General features: G+C 30.7%; 2 protein-coding genes across 2 annotated transcripts; both read left to right on the top strand.

Moving 5' to 3' along the window:
- Positions 1-4,825: 4,825 nt before the first annotated feature.
- LOC142330911 (uncharacterized) lies at positions 4,826-5,764 on the top strand. Its single transcript, XM_075376378.1, has 2 exons — positions 4,826-5,109; positions 5,179-5,764. Exons 1-2 carry the CDS (start codon positions 4,826-4,828, stop codon positions 5,762-5,764), a joined length of 870 nt encoding a protein of 289 aa, XP_075232493.1.
- Positions 5,765-10,572: 4,808 nt separating this feature from the next.
- On the top strand, positions 10,573-17,262 carry LOC142330909 (uncharacterized). Its single transcript, XM_075376377.1, has 4 exons — positions 10,573-10,856; positions 10,926-11,510; positions 16,383-16,614; positions 16,693-17,262. The coding sequence occupies exons 1-4, from the start codon at positions 10,573-10,575 to the stop codon at positions 17,260-17,262; spliced, it is 1,671 nt and encodes a 556-aa protein (XP_075232492.1).
- Positions 17,263-17,923: the final 661 nt, after the last annotated feature.

Here is a 17,923-nt window from a genome sequence, read left to right as displayed (position 1 = left end):
TTTTTTTTCGATCTAATCGAGTTCATCTTCCAGAATTTCAACTGAAATTTCATTTAAATATAATACAATGAAATGTTATTTATTATGTACATACTAGGTTTTCTTTCAATTAAATAAATGAAATTTGTAAAACATTTTTAACCTTGTGTTATTTTTTTCTTATTACGTCACTATATTTATTTTATTTGTTTTAAAAAACAATTTTATAAATAACCTTTAATTTATATTTAGTATATTATTATTTTTTAAGGACATTGCTTTCATATGCTTAAATGCAATTACACATTTTTTAAAAAGTTCCGTCTAAATTCTTTTGTTTGTACAAAAAAAATTGTTAAAAAGTTTGAACTGCTTTCATGCAAATAAACAAGAAATTGATTCGAAAACATACCTTACGTTACGTTAGTAGTATCTATTCGCGTAATTTAACTATTGGTATTATGTTTTTCAACTTTAACGAAATTTAAGATGTTTGCGATTTCATTTACGCTATACAGAAATTAATCTTTACTATTATTTTTATTTTTTAATATTGTCCATATTATCAATGAAAATACCTAACACCATACTTTCCCCTATAATATAGCTATTCTAACAATATTCGCCGAGAAAATAATAATAAAGAAAAAATTAACATTTCAAGATGTTTGGTTGGACGAATTAAAATTTATTAAAACTGCAAATTTTTAGGAGCTTGATGCATAAGTCATTCTGTAATAAATATTGCTAGGTGCAATTCCTTCCGCTAATAAGGCCTCATTTATTAATAAATAAGAAATAAAATTTTATATATAATTGCGGAAACAAAACCTAAGTAACATGAAATATTCCAGAATAATCAAGAGTTTAGATTGTTAGGAACAGCGATTCGATGCCAGTTATAGTAGTGGAAATAAGGCATGCAGTTGTTTCCTGTTTCCTTCTTCACTAATAGCTGAAACTATAAATAGTTTTATGTCAGTATACAAGTCACCTACAATAGATATTTTCATTATAACAGGGAACTGCTGTACTATTATTACTTTCAGAGAAAGTAACATTGACTTCTGCCGCTAATACTTCACGTGATATATATGCGTCACAACCAAAAGAAAGATGGAAAATATAGTTTAAAGTATAATAAATATTGAGACCCTTTCTGTTGAAAAACAATGCGTTACATACATTGTCTCCCCTCAATAAAGTGATCCAATTGTTGTTATGTTTTCTCCAACAGTTTCCAGCTACTGCCTCTTCTGGATTATGTGTACAGGCAAATGCGGTTACCGCTACCGGCTTGCCAAGCCTGACGTGTCTGCAATGCAAGTTTAAATGTACCGGTAGAACATTGTAGTTTGGAAAAGACGTTCTGAAATAGACATCTACTCCACCGGACATGTGTAAGGATTAACTCGTCATCGCAAATCAGATGATTTCGAATTCAATTGGGAGTTAAAAAACTGAGTAACGTGATATTTTCCTGAAAATAGAATAACCTATTGAAGAATTATCATTCGATGCCAGGCATGCTTGGGGAAATTGGGCATGAAGTTGTTTCCTGTTTCCTTCTTCACTAATAACTGAAAATACTGTTTCACATTAGTCTACAAGTAATTTTACAATAGATATTTTAATTCTATTTTCAATTTTATAGGGGATTGCTGTACCTATGTAGAGTCAAATGCTGGTAAACGTTTTTAAACCTTCACTAGGATCATTTTTGTTATTTTTGTATCGATTTGAATTCTAGTTCGTGGAAGCCGTTGTTGGTTGGTGGTTGGATTTCAATTAATCTTGACGAGCCCAGTCTTGAGACTGTACAAGACTACACTTCATTTAGATTCACACATGTCATTCTCTGAAGTAATACCTTACGGTGGTTTTCGAAGCTAAAAAGTAAAGGAGAGTCGAACAGACGTATTATTAATTGAAACTCAATCACTAAGAAAACACCGGTATCCGCAGTCTAAAATTCAAATCCATAAATAAAGTTCCAGATTTCTGAAGTCGAAAACGAAACTCGTTAAATCCGCTGATCTTGCGCGGGCGAGTTTAATCTACTAGCCTAACCCGGCGGGTTTAAACCAACTGTGTTGATCTTAAAATTACATTATTTATTTATGTTTTTAATATTTAAAAAAATACCGATTTTTTTAAAAATACAATATTTTTTTACCAAAACTTAATAGGGATTTTTATTAATCTGTACGCTGTATTATAATAAATACATATGTAGTGTTAGGAATGTAAACTAGAGATGTAAAAAATGATCAAAAAATCGCTCTTTTTTAAATTTCCATTCAACGGCGCATTTTAGAACAAAAAATTATGATTAATAAAAAATTAAAATAATAGATTTTTGTATTAGAAATGAAAAAAAGAAAAAACAGTTTAACGTTATCCTTAAACCTAAAATAATACTTTTGTCAGTGAATTTCTATGTACGTAAATATGTATTTTGTCATTTATGTAGCTTAATAACTACGGACGCTGTTAACCAATTTTCTTCATACTTGGTAGAATGATGGCGTATTCAGAACGATTTATTGCTATAGTAACGTTTACCAATAAATAACGGGGGATGAAAAATTGGCCAAAAATCTTTTTTCAGTATTCACGCCAATCACAAAAAATGACTTAAAACATTTTTACAAGTATTTCCTGCTTCAGAAAAGCAACAACAAGAGATTTTTACATGAAAAGTTTCTAAATGAATGGAGGTTTAAATAATAATAAAAATCATTTACCAAATCCATTACTGAAGACTACGGAAACGAAAAATACAATTAATTTTTTTTTTTTTTTTTTTACGTTTAACGCTCATGTTGTAACATCCACGGCGTTTAATGACTTCTTAAGCGCTGTAACAGATGCAAAACTTTCTATAGGCTGAAAATTCAATACGGCTAAGCGGCATAGCCGCTTATGCTATGCAACATTTCACCGGTCTTTTCTTTGGTGCTGCAAATCAAATATTCGTTCAGAAATATCACACTATTTCGATTCCTTTTTCAGAAACCTAATTTTGACCCTCTATTCTCGACATTCCTTAAACATAAAATATCCTACTTAACGATTGTTTATGGAAAAAATACTTTTTATTCGAATGCAAAATAAATACATTAAAAAATTAGTCCAATATTCACAAAAAAAAAAAAAAAATTATTTAGTTTTATTCTTACTTTAAATACTCCCGAATTTGGGTAAAATTAATAAATTACAAAATAAACGTAAATATCTATAACCGCATACTTAATTAAAGTTAAATGAGGGGAAAAACAGCAAAAATTAATTAATGGATCTCTTAGAAATTATAAAAATATTCCCACACATATTTCTTAGTGCTGAGCAATTTTTTCGAAACGTGACCTAAATATAGCTAAAAATACACATTTAAAAAAAATACCTACTCTCAATTTCTATAACTAGGTGGAAAAATAATTATATTTTTAACAACTAATATAAGAGTTAAAAATGCTAGCAAAATATCGCATTACGTTCTCGGCTATTAGTAAAAAACATGTAAGAGTTAGACCACAGAAAAAAAAAATAGAGGTAGGGAATAAATTTAAAGGAACATTAGTCTATTCATATTATTAACATATATTCATGTATAGGTTAAGCATAACCAATTTGTTCAAGTAAAGTTTTCTATAAATCTAAAACCGTTTTCAGTAAAGTCTTAAGAGAAAATAAAAAACATTTTTTTTTTTTTGTATTTTTGGTACGGGGTGATTAATTAAAAAATAAAATAAAATAAATATAGATATGTAATGTAACTTCCCATGTGAAGTACAATCATTCAGAAAATATTTGAAAAATATTACAAACCCAAGAGAGAGAGAACAAAAAACATAACATATTTTAATTTTTAAGAGGAAGCCGATTTAACCAAAAAATTTTTATTATTTTTCGTATATGCATTGCTGGTAAGAAAATTTATTTAATAAATATTTCTCTAAAATACTGAACAAAATCGGAATTGTTTTTCTCGCGTTTTCATCCCATTCACTTAACGAATTTTCAAAAAAAAGATTAATGTTATCAACGACCTATAAATGGAAATATTTGAGCCAAATCGGTTTAGTCAATTCGAATACATACATACGTTTGATTGTTGATGAATTCCTTCGACCGTAAAACGTAAACATTTACAAAAAACCGATACATCAGTTTCGATATAATCACCATACTTTCTCTTTTAATATAGCTATTCTAGTTATATTTGCCAGGAAAATAAAAATTATTCAAGAGCAATTCTAAATAGATTTAAAAATAACTAGCAGTGTGTGTGACACCCTCATAAATTTTAAACGAAAAAGTAAATTATATCTACTTAGACGATAAATAGGTACATATTCGAGCGCGTAAATGTTATTATTTTATTCTTTGAACAACATATACTGTTTAACCGATAACTTGCAATTAAATTGATTGGTTTGTTATATTTTTCACAACGATCTTTATACTGACGAGTATATATGAAAGAGTTATTGATAATACGTTAAGAAAACGGAGTTAAAAATAGCTTCACATATGTTAAATTGACGATGACAAACAAAATACTAAAAGGTTGAATGTATTTCCTTATTAGTACTAGTAATAATTTAATTTTCTTAGATCGTGTCAATTACTACTGAATAATAATGATTGCATAATAATTATGATTGTATAAAGAATCTATCGGATCTAGTTAGAAATGTACGTTATAGTCTACGCGAGAGTTAACGTGAAATAGTGTGTAAAAGTATAAATGGTGGGATAGACTTCCTCTTCTTTCGATAGTATTTAATATCGACTGCAAACGTCAGTAAAGCATCAAAGAACCGTTGGCTACAGAAGAAGTATGTTGAAGTTTCTAGTGTTGTGTTTTGTCGTAACGGGAGGTGTATTGGGGGATGACAGTGAAAGTAAGGGTACAGTATACAAAATCAGTGATGCCGACCGACCATCAGAACAACACAAAATACCAGCGAAAAATTATGATGAAAAAATACAAAATAAACGCGGGCTTTTTGATGTCGGCAGCTACGGCGGTCATAGTTTCGGCCACGAATCATCCGGCATAGACGAGCATAAAATTGGATTCGGAGGACATCACATTTCCAATGACCATCACATCTCTCACCAACAATTCGTACTGCATCACGAGGATGGAAATCACATCTCAAATGATCATCGTATTTCACATGACCACGTTACGCCCCATCATGAGGTAACTAAAACAGTGACCTTAACCAAAGAAGTTCAAGTGCCTTATCCGGTGACAGTCGAGAAGAAAGTTCCGGTTCCAGTCGATCGACCGTATCCGGTGCATATACCAAAACCATATCCAGTACCGGTCGAAAAACATATACCGGTTCCGGTTAAAGTTCCCGTACCGCATCCTTATCCAGTAGAAAAAGCAGTACCATATCCAGTTAAAGTTCCAGTCGACAGACCGTATCCGGTGCACATCGCGAAACCATATCCAGTCTACGTCGATAAACCTTATCCAGTACCGGTCGAAAAGAAAATTCCTGTACCGTTTAAAGTACCGGTCGAAAGACCATATCCGGTACATGTACCAGTAGAGAAACTAGTACCTTATCCGGTTGAGAAACCGGTACCTTATCCAGTTAAAGTTCCTGTCGATAGACCAGTGCCAGTTCATATAATAAAACCTTACCCGGTTCATATTGTTAAACCGTACCCGGTGCCTTATCCAGTTAAAGAGCAACACTCAACAGATCATGAAAATATTTATCTAGACGGACATCAACATCATACAGGACATCATTTCTAGTTTTTTTTCGATCTAATCGAGTTCATCTTCCAGAATTTCAACTGAAATTTCATTTAAATATAATACAATGAAATGTTATTTATTATGTACATACTAGGTTTTCTTTCAATTAAATAAATGAAATTTGTAAAACATTTTTAACCTTGTGTTATTTTTTTCTTATTACGTCACTATATTTATTTTATTTGTTTTAAAAAACAATTTTATAAATAACCTTTAATTTATATTTAGTATATTATTATTTTTTAAGGACATTGCTTTCATATGCTTAAATGCAATTACACATTTTTTAAAAAGTTCCGTCTAAATTCTTTTGTTTGTACAAAAAAAATTGTTAAAAAGTTTGAACTGCTTTCATGCAAATAAACAAGAAATTGATTCGAAAACATACCTTACGTTACGTTAGTAGTATCTATTCGCGTAATTTAACTATTGGTATTATGTTTTTCAACTTTAACGAAATTTAAGATGTTTGCGATTTCATTTACGCTATACAGAAATTAATCTTTACTATTATTTTTATTTTTTAATATTGTCCATATTATCAATGAAAATACCTAACACCATACTTTCCCCTATAATATAGCTATTCTAACAATATTCGCCGAGAAAATAATAATAAAGAAAAAATTAACATTTCAAGATGTTTGGTTGGACGAATTAAAATTTATTAAAACTGCAAATTTTTAGGAGCTTGATGCATAAGTAATTCTGTAATAAATATTGCTAGGTGCAATTCCTTCCGCTAATAAGGCCTCATTTATTAATAAATAAGAAATAAAATTTTTTTATATAATTGCGGAAACAAAACCTAAGTAACATGAAATATTCCAGAATAATCAAGAGTTTAGATTGTTAGGAACAGCGATTCGATGCCAGTTATAGTAGTGGAAATAAGGCATGCAGTTGTTTCCTGTTTCCTTCTTCACTAATAGCTGAAACTATAAATAGTTTTATGTCAGTATACAAGTCACCTACAATAGATATTTTCATTATAACAGGGAACTGCTGTACTATTATTACTTTCAGAGAAAGTAACATTGACTTCTGCCGCTAATACTTCACGTGATGTATATGCGTCACAACCAAAAGAAAGATGGAAAATATAGTTTAAAGTATAATAAATATTGAGACCCTTTCTGTTGAAAAACAATGCGTTACATACATTGTCTCCCCTCAATAAAGTGATCCAATTGTTGTTATGTTTTCTCCAACAGTTTCCAGCTACTGCCTCTTCTGGATTATGTGTACAGGCAAATGCGGTTACCGCTACCGGCTTGCCAAGCCTGACGTGTCTGCAATGCAAGTTTAAATGTACCGGTAGAACATTGTAGTTTGGAAAAGACGTTCTGAAATAGACATCTACTCCACCGGACATGTGTAAGGATTAACTCGTCATCGCAAATCAGATGATTTCGAATTCAATTGGGAGTTAAAAAACTGAGTAACGTGATATTTTCCTGAAAATAGAATAACCTATTGAAGAATTATCATTCGATGCCAGGCATGCTTGGGGAAATTGGGCATGAAGTTGTTTCCTGTTTCCTTCTTCACTATAAACTGAAAATACTGTTTCACATTAGTCTAAAAGTAATTTTACAATAGATATTTTAATTCTATTTTCACTCTTATAGGGGATTGCTGTACCTATGTAGAGTCAAATGCTGGTAAACGTTTTTAAACCTTCACTAGGATCATTTTTGTTATTTTTGTATCGATTTGAATTCTAGTTCGTGGAAGCCGTTGTTGTTTGGTGGTTGGATTTCAATTAATCTTGACGAGCCCAGTCTTGAGACTGTACAAGACTACACTTCATTTAGATTCACACATGTCATTCTCTGAAGTAATACCTTACGGTGGTTTTCGAAGCTAAAAAGTAAAGGAGAGTCGAACAGACGTATTATTAATTGAAACTCAATCACTAAGAAAACACCGGTATCCGCAGTCTAAAATTCAAATCCATAAATAAAGTTCCAGATTTCTGAAGTCGAAAACGAAACTCGTTAAATCCGCTGATCTTGCGCGGGCGAGTTTAATCTACTAGCCTAACCCGGCGGGTTTAAACCAACTGTGTTGATCTTAAAATTACATTATTTATTTATGTTTTTAATATTTAAAAAAATACCGATTTTTTTAAAAATACAATATTTTTTTACCAAAACTTAATAGGGATTTTTATTAATCTGTACGCTGTATTATAATAAATACATATGTAGTGTTAGGAATGTAAACTAGAGATGTAAAAAATGATCAAAAAATCGCTCTTTTTTAAATTTCCATTCAACGGCGCATTTTAGAACAAAAAATTATGATTAATAAAAAATTAAAATAATAGATTTTTGTATTAGAAATGAAAAAAAGAAAAAACAGTTTAACGTTATCCTTAAACCTAAAATAATACTTTTGTCAGTGAATTTCTATGTACGTAAATATGTATTTTGTCATTTATGTAGCTTAATAACTACGGACGCTGTTAACCAATTTTCTTCATACTTGGTAGAATGATGGCGTATTCAGAACGATTTATTGCTATAGTAACGTTTACCAATAAATAACGGGGGATGAAAAATTGGCCAAAAATCTTTTTTCAGTATTCACGCCAATCACAAAAAATGACTTAAAACATTTTTACAAGTATTTCCTGCTTCAGAAAAGCAACAACAAGAGATTTTTACATGAAAAGTTTCTAAATGAATGGAGGTTTAAATAATAATAAAAATCATTTACCAAATCCATTCCTATAGACTGCGGAAACGAAAAATACAATTAATTTGTTTTTTTTTTTACGTTTAAAGCTCATGTTGTAACATCAACGGCGTATAATGACTTCTTAAGCGCTGTAACAGATGCAAAACTTTCTATAGGCTGAAAATTCAATACGGCTAAGCGGCATAGCCGCTTAAGCTATGCACCATTTCACCGGTCTTTTCTTTGGTGCTGCAAATCAAATATTCGTTCAGAAATATCACACTATTTCGATTCCTTTTTCAGAAACCTAATTTTGACCCTCTATTCTCGACATTCCTTAAACATAAAATATCCTACTTAACGATTGTTTACGGAAAAAATACTTTTTATTCGAATGCAAAATAAATACATTAAAAAATTAGTCCAATATTCACAAAAAAAAAACAAAAATTATTTAGTTTTATTCTTACTTTAAATACTCCCGAATTTGGGTAAAATTAATAAATTACAAAATAAACGTAAATATCTATAACCGCATACTTAATTAAAGTTAAATGAGGGAAAAAACAGCGAAAAATTAATTAATGGATCACTTAGAAATTATAAAAATATTCCCACACATATTTCTTAGTGATGAGCTATTTTTTCGAGGCGTGACTTAAAATATAGCTAAAAATACACATTTAAAAAAAATACGTACTCTCAATTTCTATAACTAGGTGGAAAAATAATTATAATTTTAACAACTAGTAAAAGAGTTCAAAAATATCACATTACGTTCCCGGCTATTAGTAAAAAAAAATGTAAGAGTTAGAGCACAGAAACAAAAAAATGGAGGTAGGGAATAAATTTAAAGGAACATTAGTCTATTCATATTATTAACATATTCATATATAGGTTAAGCATAACAAATTTGTTCAAGTATTGTATTCTATAAATATAAAAACTTTTCAGTAAAGTCTTAAGAGAAAATAAAAAAGATTTTTTTTTGTATTTTTGGTACGGGGTGATTAATTTAAAAATAAAATAAAATAAATACAGATATGTAATGTAACTTCCCATGTGAAGTACAATCATTCAGAAAATGTTTGAAAAATATTACAAACCCAAGAGAGAGAGAACAAAAAACATAACATATTTTAATTTTTAAGAGGAAGCCGATTTAACCAAAAATTGTTATTATTTTTCGTATATGCATTGCTGGTAAGAAAATTTATTTAATAAATATTTCTCTAAAATACTGAACAAAATCGGAATTGTTTTTCTCGCGTTTTCATCCCATTCACTTAACGAATTTTCAAAAAAAAGATTAATGTCATCAACGACCTATAAATGGAAATATTTGAGCCAAATCGGTTTAGTCAATTCTAATACATACATACGTTTGATTGTTGATGAATTCCTTCGACCGTAAAACGTAAACATTTACAAAAAACCGATACATCAGTTTCGATATAATCACCATACTTTCTCTTTTAATATAGCTATTCTAGTTATATTTGCCAGGAAAATAAAAATTATTCAAGAGCAATTCTAAATAGATTTAAAAATAACTAGCAGTGTGTGTGACACCCTCATAAATTTTAAACGAAAAAGTAAATTATATCTACTTAGACGATAAATAGGTACATATTCGAGCGCGTAAATGTTATTATTTTATTCTTTGAACAACATATACCGTTCAACCGATAACTTGCAATTAAATTGATTGGTTTGTTATATTTTTCGTAACGATCTTTATACTGACGAGTATATATGAAAGAGTTATTGATGATACGTTAAGAAAACGGAGTTAAAAATAGCTTCACATATGTCAAATTGACGATGACAAACAAAATACTAAAAGGTTGAATGTATTTCCTTATTAGTACTAGTAATAATTTAATTTTCTTAGATCGTGTCAATTACTACTGAATAATAATGATTGCATAATAATTATGATTGTATAAAGAATCTATCGGATCTAGTTAGAAATGTACGTTATAGTCTACGCGAGAGTTAACGTGAAATAGTGTGTAAAAGTATAAATGGTGGGATAGACTTCCTCTTCTTTCGATAGTATTTAATATCGACTGCAAACGTCAGTAAAGCATCAAAGAACCGTTGGCTACAGAAGAAGTATGTTGAAGTTTCTAGTGTTGTGTTTTGTCGTAACGGGAGGTGTATTGGGGGATGACAGTGAAAGTAAGGGTACAGTATACAAAATCAGTGATGCCGACCGGCCATCAGAACAACACAAAATACCAGCGAAAAATTATGATGAAAAAATACAAAATAAACGCGGGCTTTTTGATGTCGGCAGCTACGGCGGTCATAGTTTCGGCCACGAATCATCCGGCATAGACGAGCATAATATTGGATTCGAAGGACATCACATTTCCAATGACCATCACATCTCTCACCAACAATTCGTACTGCATCACGAGGATGGTAATCACATCTCAAATGATCATCGTATTTCACATGACCACGTTACGCCCCATCATGAGGTAACTAAAACAGTGACCTTAACCAAAGAAGTTCAAGTGCCTTATCCGGTGACAGTCGAGAAGAAAGTTCCGGTTCCAGTCGATCGACCGTATCCGGTGCATATACCAAAACCATATCCAGTACCGGTCGAAAAACATATACCGGTTCCGGTTAAAGTTCCCGTACCACATCCTTATCCAGTAGAAAAAGCAGTACCATATCCAGTTAAAGTTCCAGTCGATAGACCGTATCCAGTGCACATCGCGAAACCATATCCAGTCTACGTCGATAAACCTTATCCAGTACCGGTCGAAAAGAAAATTCCTGTACCGTTTAAGGTACCGGTCGAAAGACCATATCCGGTACATGTACCAGTAGAGAAACTAGTACCTTATCCGGTTGAGAAACCGGTACCTTATCCAGTTAAAGTTCCTGTCGATAGACCAGTGCCAGTTCATATAATAAAACCTTACCCAGTTCATATTGTTAAAGCGTACCCGGTGCCTTATCCAGTTAAAGAGCAACACTCAACAGATCATGAAAATATTTATCTAGACGGACATCAACATCATACAGGACATCATTTCTAGTTTTTTTTCGATCTAATCGAGTTCATCTTCCAGAATTTCAACTGAAATTTCATTTAAATATAATACAATGAAATGTTATTTATTATGTACATACTAGGTTTTCTTTCAATTAAATAAATAAAATTTGTAAAACATTTTTAACCTTGTGTTATTTTTTTCTTATTACGTCACTATATTTATTTTATTTGTTTTAAAAAACAATTTTATAAATAACCTTTAATTTATATTTAGTATATTATTATTTATTAAGGACATTGCTTTCATATGCTTAAATGCAATTACACATTTTTTAAAAAGTTCCGTCTAAATTCTTTTGTTTGTACAAAAAAAATTGTTAAAAACTTTGAACTGCTTTCATGCAAATAAACAAGAAATTGATTCGAAAACATACCTTACGTTATGTTAGTAGTATCTATTCGCGTAATTTAAGTATTGGTATTCTGTTTTTCAACTTTAACGAAATTTAAGACGTTTGCGATTTCATTTACGGTATACAGAAATTAATCTTTACTATTATTTTTATTTTTTAATATTGTCCATATTATCAATGAAAATACCTAACACCATACTTTCCCCTATAATATAGCTATTCTAACAATATTCGCCGAGAAAATAATAATAATAAAGAAAAAATTAACATTTCAAGATGTTTGGTTGGACGAATTAAAATTTATTAAAACTGCAAATTTTTAGGAGCTTGATGCATAAGTCATTCTGTAATAAATATTGCTAGGTGCAATTCCTTCCGCTAATAAGGCCTCATTTATTAATAAATAAGAAATAAAATTTTATATATAATTGCGGAAATAAAACCTAAGTAACATGAAATATTCCAGAATAATCAAGAGTTTAGATTGTTAGGAACAGTGATTCGATGCCAGTTATAGTAGTGGAAATAAGGCATGCAGTTGTTTCCTGTTTCCTTCTTCACTAATAGTTGAAACTATAAATAGTTTTATGTCAGTCTACAAGTCACCTATAATAGATATATTCACTCCAACAGGGAACTGCTATACTATTATTACTTTCAGAGAAAGTAACATTGACTTCTGCCGCTAATACTTCACGTGATTTATATGCGTCACAACCAAAAGAAAGATGGAAAATATAGTTTAAAGTATAATAAATATTGAGACCCTTTCTGTTGGAAAACAATGCGTTACATACATTTCTCCCCTCAATAAAGTGATCCAATTGTTGTTATGTTTTCTCCAACAGTTTCCAGCTACTGCCTCTTCTGGATTATGTGTACAGGCAAATGCGGTTACCGCTACCGGCTTGCCAGGCCTGACGTGTCTGCAATGCAAGTTTAAATGTACCGGTAGAACATTGTAGTTTGGAAAAGACGTTCTGAAATAGACATCTACTCCACCGGACATGTGTAAGGATTAACTCGTCATCGCAAATCAGATGATTTCGAATTCAATTGGGAGTTAAAAAACTGAGTAACGTGATATTTTCCTGAAAATAGAATAACCTATTGAAGAATTATCATTCGATGCCAGGCATGCTTGGGGAAATTGGGCATGAAGTTGTTTCCTGTTTCCTTCTTCACTAATAACTGAAAATACTGTTTCACATTAGTCTAAAAGTAATTTTACAATAGATATTTTAATTCTATTTTCACTCTTATAGGGGATTGCTGTACCTATGTAGAGTCAAATGCTGGTAAACGTTTTTAAACCTTCACTAGGATCATTTTTGTTATTTTTGTATCGATTTGAATTCTAGTTCGTGGAAGCCGTTGTTGTTTGGTGGTTGGATTTCAATTAATCTTGACGAGCCCAGTCTTGAGACTGTACAAGACTACACTTCATTTAGATTCACACATGTCATTCTCTGAAGTAATTCCTTACGGTGGTTTTCGAAGCTAAAAAGTAAAGGAGAGTCGAACAGACGTATTATTAATTGAAACTCAATCACTAAGAAAACACCGGTATCCGCAGTCTAGCATTCAAATCCATAAATAAAGTTCGAGATTTCTGAAGTCGAAATCGAAACTCGTTAAATCCGCTGATCTTGCGCGGGCGAGTTTAATCTACTAGCCTAACCCGGCGGGTTTACACCAACTGTGTAGGTCTTAAAATTACATTATTTATTTATGTTTTTAATATTTAAAAAAATAACGATTTTTTAAAAATACAATATTTTTTTACCAAAACTTAATAGGGATTTTTATTAATCTGTACGCTGTATTATAATAAATACATATGTAGTGTTAGGAATGTAAACTAGAGATGTAAAAGTGATCAAAAAATCTCTCTTTTTTAAATTTCCATTCAACGGCGCATTTTAGAACAAAAAATTATGATTAATAAAAAATTAAAATAATAGCTTTTTGTATTAGAAATGCAAAAAAGAAAAAACAGTTTAACGTTATCCTTAAACCTAAAATAATACTTTTGTCAGTGAATTTCTATGTACGTAAATATGTATTTTGTCATTTATGTAGCTTAATAACTACGGACGCTGTTAACCAATTTTCTTCATACTTGGTAGAATGATGGCGTATTCAGAACGATTTATTGCTATAGTAACGTTTACCAATAAATAACGGGGGTGAAAAATTGGAAAAAATCTTTTTTCAGCATTCACGCTAATCACAAAAAATGACGTAAAACATTTTTACAAGTATTTCCTGCTTCAGAAAAGCAACAACAAGAGATTTTTACATGAAAAGTTTCTAAATGAATGGAGGTTTAAATAATAATAAAAATCATTTACCAATTCCATGCCTATTGACTGCGGAAACGAAATATACAACTAATTTTTTTTTTTTTTACGTTTAATGCTCATGTTGTAACATCCACGGCGTTTAATGACTTCTTAAGCGCTGTAACAGATGCAAAACATTCTATAGGCTGAAAATTCAATACGGCTAAGCGGCATAGCCGCTTAAGCGATGCAACATTTCACCTGTCTTTTCTTTGGTGCTGCAAATAAAATATTCATTCAGAAATATCACACTATTTCGATTCCTTTTTCAGAAACCTAATTTTGACCCTCCATTCTAGATATTCCTTAAACATAAAATATCCTACTTAACGATTGTTTATGGAAAAAATACTTTTTATTCGAATGCAAAATAAATACATTAAAAAAATCAGTCAAATATTCACAAAAAAAAACAAAAATTATTTAGTTTTATTCTTACTTTAAATACTCCCGAATTTGGGTAAAATTAATCAATTACAAAATAAACGTAAATATCTATAACCGCATACTTAATTAAAGTTAAATGAGGGGAAAAACAGCAAAAATTAATTAATGGATCACTTCGAAATTATAAAAATATTCCCACACATATTTCTTAGTGCTGAGCAATTTTTTCGAAACGTGACCTAAATATAGCTAAAAATACACATTTAAAAAAAATACCTACTCTCAATTTCTATAACTAGGTGGAAAAATAATTATATTTTTAACAACTAATATAAGAGTTAAAAATGCTAGCAAAATATCGCATTACGTTCTCGGCTATTAGTAAAAAACATGTAAGAGTTAGACCACAGAAAAAAAAAATAGAGGTAGGGAATAAATTTAAAGGAACATTAGTCTATTCATATTATTAACATATTCATGTATAGGTTAAGCATAACAAATTTGTTCAAGTAAAGTTTTCTATAAATCTAAAACCGTTTTCAGTAAAGTCTTAAGAGAAAATAAAAAACATTTTTTTTTGTATTTTTGGTACGGGGTGATTAATTTAAAAATAAAATAAAATAAATATAGATATGTAATGTAACTTCCCATGTGAAGTACAATCATTCAGAAAATGTTTGAAAAATATTACAAACCCAAGAGAGAGAGAACAAAAAACATAACATATTTTAATTTTTAAGAGGAAGCCGATTTAACCAAAAAATTGTTATTATTTTTCGTATATGCATTGCAGGTAAGAAAATTTATTTAATAAATATTTCTCTAAAATACTGAACAAAATCGGAATTGTTTTTCTCGCGTTTTCATCCCATTCACTTAACGAATTTTCAAAAAAAAGATTAATGTTATCAACGACCTATAAATGGAAATATTTGAGCCAAATCGGTTTAGTCAATTCTAATACATACATACGTTTGATTGTTGATGAATTCCTTCGACCGTAAAACGTAAACATTTACAAAAAACCGATACATCAGTTTCGATATAATCACCATACTTTCTCTTTTAATATAGCTATTCTAGTTATATTTGCCAGGAAAATAAAAATTATTCAAGAGCAATTCTAAATAGATTTAAAAATAACTAGCAGTGTGTGTGACACCCTCATAAATTTTAAACGAAAAAGTAAATTATATCTACTTAGACGATAAATAGGTACATATTCGAGCGCGTAAATGTTATTATTTTATTCTTTGAACAACATATACCGTTCAACCGATAACTTGCAATTAAATTGATTGGTTTGTTATATTTTTCATAACGATCTTTATACTGACGAGTATATATGAAAGAGTTATTGATAATACGTTAAGAAAACGGAGTTAAAAATAGCTTCACATATGTTAAATTGACGATGACAAACAAAATACTAAAAGGTTGAATGTATTTCCTTATTAGTACTAGTAATAATTTAATTTTCTTAGATCGTGTCAATTACTACTGAATAATAATGATTGCATAATAATTATGATTGTATAAAGAATCTATCGGATCTAGTTAGAAATGTACGTTATAGTCTACGCGAGAGTTAACGTGAAATAGTGTGTAAAGGTATAAATGGTGGGATAGACTTCCTCTTCTTTCGATAGTATTTAATATCGACTGCAAACGTCAGTAAAGCATCAAAGAACCGTTGGCTACAGAAGAAGTATGTTGAAGTTTCTAGTGTTGTGTTTTGTCGTAACGGGAGGTGTATTGGGGGATGACAGTGAAAGTAAGGGTACAGTATACAAAATCAGTGATGCCGACCGACCATCAGAACAACACAAAATACCAGCGAAAAATTATGATGAAAAAATACAAAATAAACGCGGGCTTTTTGATGTCGGCAGCTACGGCGGTCATAGTTTCGGCCACGAATCATCCGGCATAGACGAGCATAATATTGGATTCGGAGGAAATCACATTTCCAATGACCATCACATCTCTCACCAACAATTCGTACTGCATCACGAGGATGGAAATCACATCTCAAATGATCATCGTATTTCACATGACCACGTTACGCCCCATAATGAGGTAACTAAAACAGTGACCTTAACCAAAGAAGTTCAAGTGCCTTATCCGGTGACAGTCGAGAAGAAAGTTCCGGTTCCAGTCGATCGACCGTATCCGGTGCATATACCAAAACCATATCCAGTACCGGTCGAAAAACATATACCGGTTCCGGTTAAAGTTCCCGTACCGCATCCTTATCCAGTAGAAAAAGCAGTACCATATCCAGTTAAAGTTCCAGTCGACAGACCGTATCCAGTGCACATCGCGAAACCATATCCAGTCTACGTCGATAAACCTTATCCAGTACCGGTCGAAAAGAAAATTCCTGTACCGTTTAAAGTACCGGTCGAAAGACCATATCCGGTACATGTACCAGTAGAGAAACTAGTACCTTATCCGGTTGAGAAACCGGTACCTTATCCAGTTAAAGTTCCTGTCGATAGACCAGTGCCAGTTCATATAATAAAACCTTACCCAGTTCATATTGTTAAAGCGTACCCGGTGCCTTATCCAGTTAAAGAGCAACACTCAACAGATCATGAAAATATTTATCTAGACGGACATCAACATCATACAGGACATCATTTCTAGTTTTTTTTCGATCTAATCGAGTTCATCTTCCAGAATTTCAACTGAAATTTCATTTAAATATAATACAATGAAATGTTATTTATTATGTACATACTAGGTTTTCTTTCAATTAAATAAATGAAATTTGTAAAACATTTTTAACCTTGTGTTATTTTTTTCTTATTACGTCACTATATTTATTTTATTTGTTTTAAAAAACAATTTTATAAATAACCTTTAATTTATATTTAGTATATTATTATTTATTAAGGACATTGCTTTCATATGCTTAAATGCAATTACACATTTTTTAAAAAGTTCCGTCTAAATTCTTTTGTTTGTACAAAAAAAATTGTTAAAAAGTTTGAACTGCTTTCATGCAAATAAACAAGAAATTGATTCGACAACATACCTTACGTTATGTTAGTAGTATCTATTCGCGTAATTTACCTATTGGTATTATGTTTTTCAACTTTAACGAAATTTAAGAAGTTTGCGATTTCATTTACGCTATACAGAAATAAATCTTTACTATTATTTTTATTTTTTAATATTGTCCATATTATCAATGAAAATACCTAACACCATACTTTCCCCTATAATATAGCTATTCTAACAATATTCGCCGAGAAAATAATAATAATAAAGAAAAAATTAACATTTCAAGATGATTGGCTGGAAG

The sequence above is a fragment of the Lycorma delicatula genome, chromosome 10 (assembly GCF_047948215.1).
Source record: "Lycorma delicatula isolate Av1 chromosome 10, ASM4794821v1, whole genome shotgun sequence".
Taxonomy (NCBI): Eukaryota; Metazoa; Arthropoda; class Insecta; order Hemiptera; family Fulgoridae; genus Lycorma; species Lycorma delicatula.
This window is presented reverse-complemented; position numbering and strand designations above follow the sequence as displayed.

Excerpts from the sequence above, each read along its gene's own strand:
- LOC142330911 (XM_075376378.1), top strand. The coding sequence starts at position 4,826 with ATGTTGAAGTTTCTAGTGTTGTGTTTTGTCGTAACGGGAGGTGTATTG. Across the intron at positions 5,110-5,178 it reads GACCATCACATCTCTCACCA|TACGCCCCATCATGAGGTAA; the intron begins ACAATTCGTACT and ends ACATGACCACGT.
- LOC142330909 (XM_075376377.1), top strand. The coding sequence starts at position 10,573 with ATGTTGAAGTTTCTAGTGTTGTGTTTTGTCGTAACGGGAGGTGTATTG. Across the intron at positions 10,857-10,925 it reads GACCATCACATCTCTCACCA|TACGCCCCATCATGAGGTAA; the intron begins ACAATTCGTACT and ends ACATGACCACGT. Across the intron at positions 11,511-16,382 it reads CATACAGGACATCATTTCTA|TGAAAGTAAGGGTACAGTAT; the intron begins GTTTTTTTTCGA and ends GGGGGATGACAG.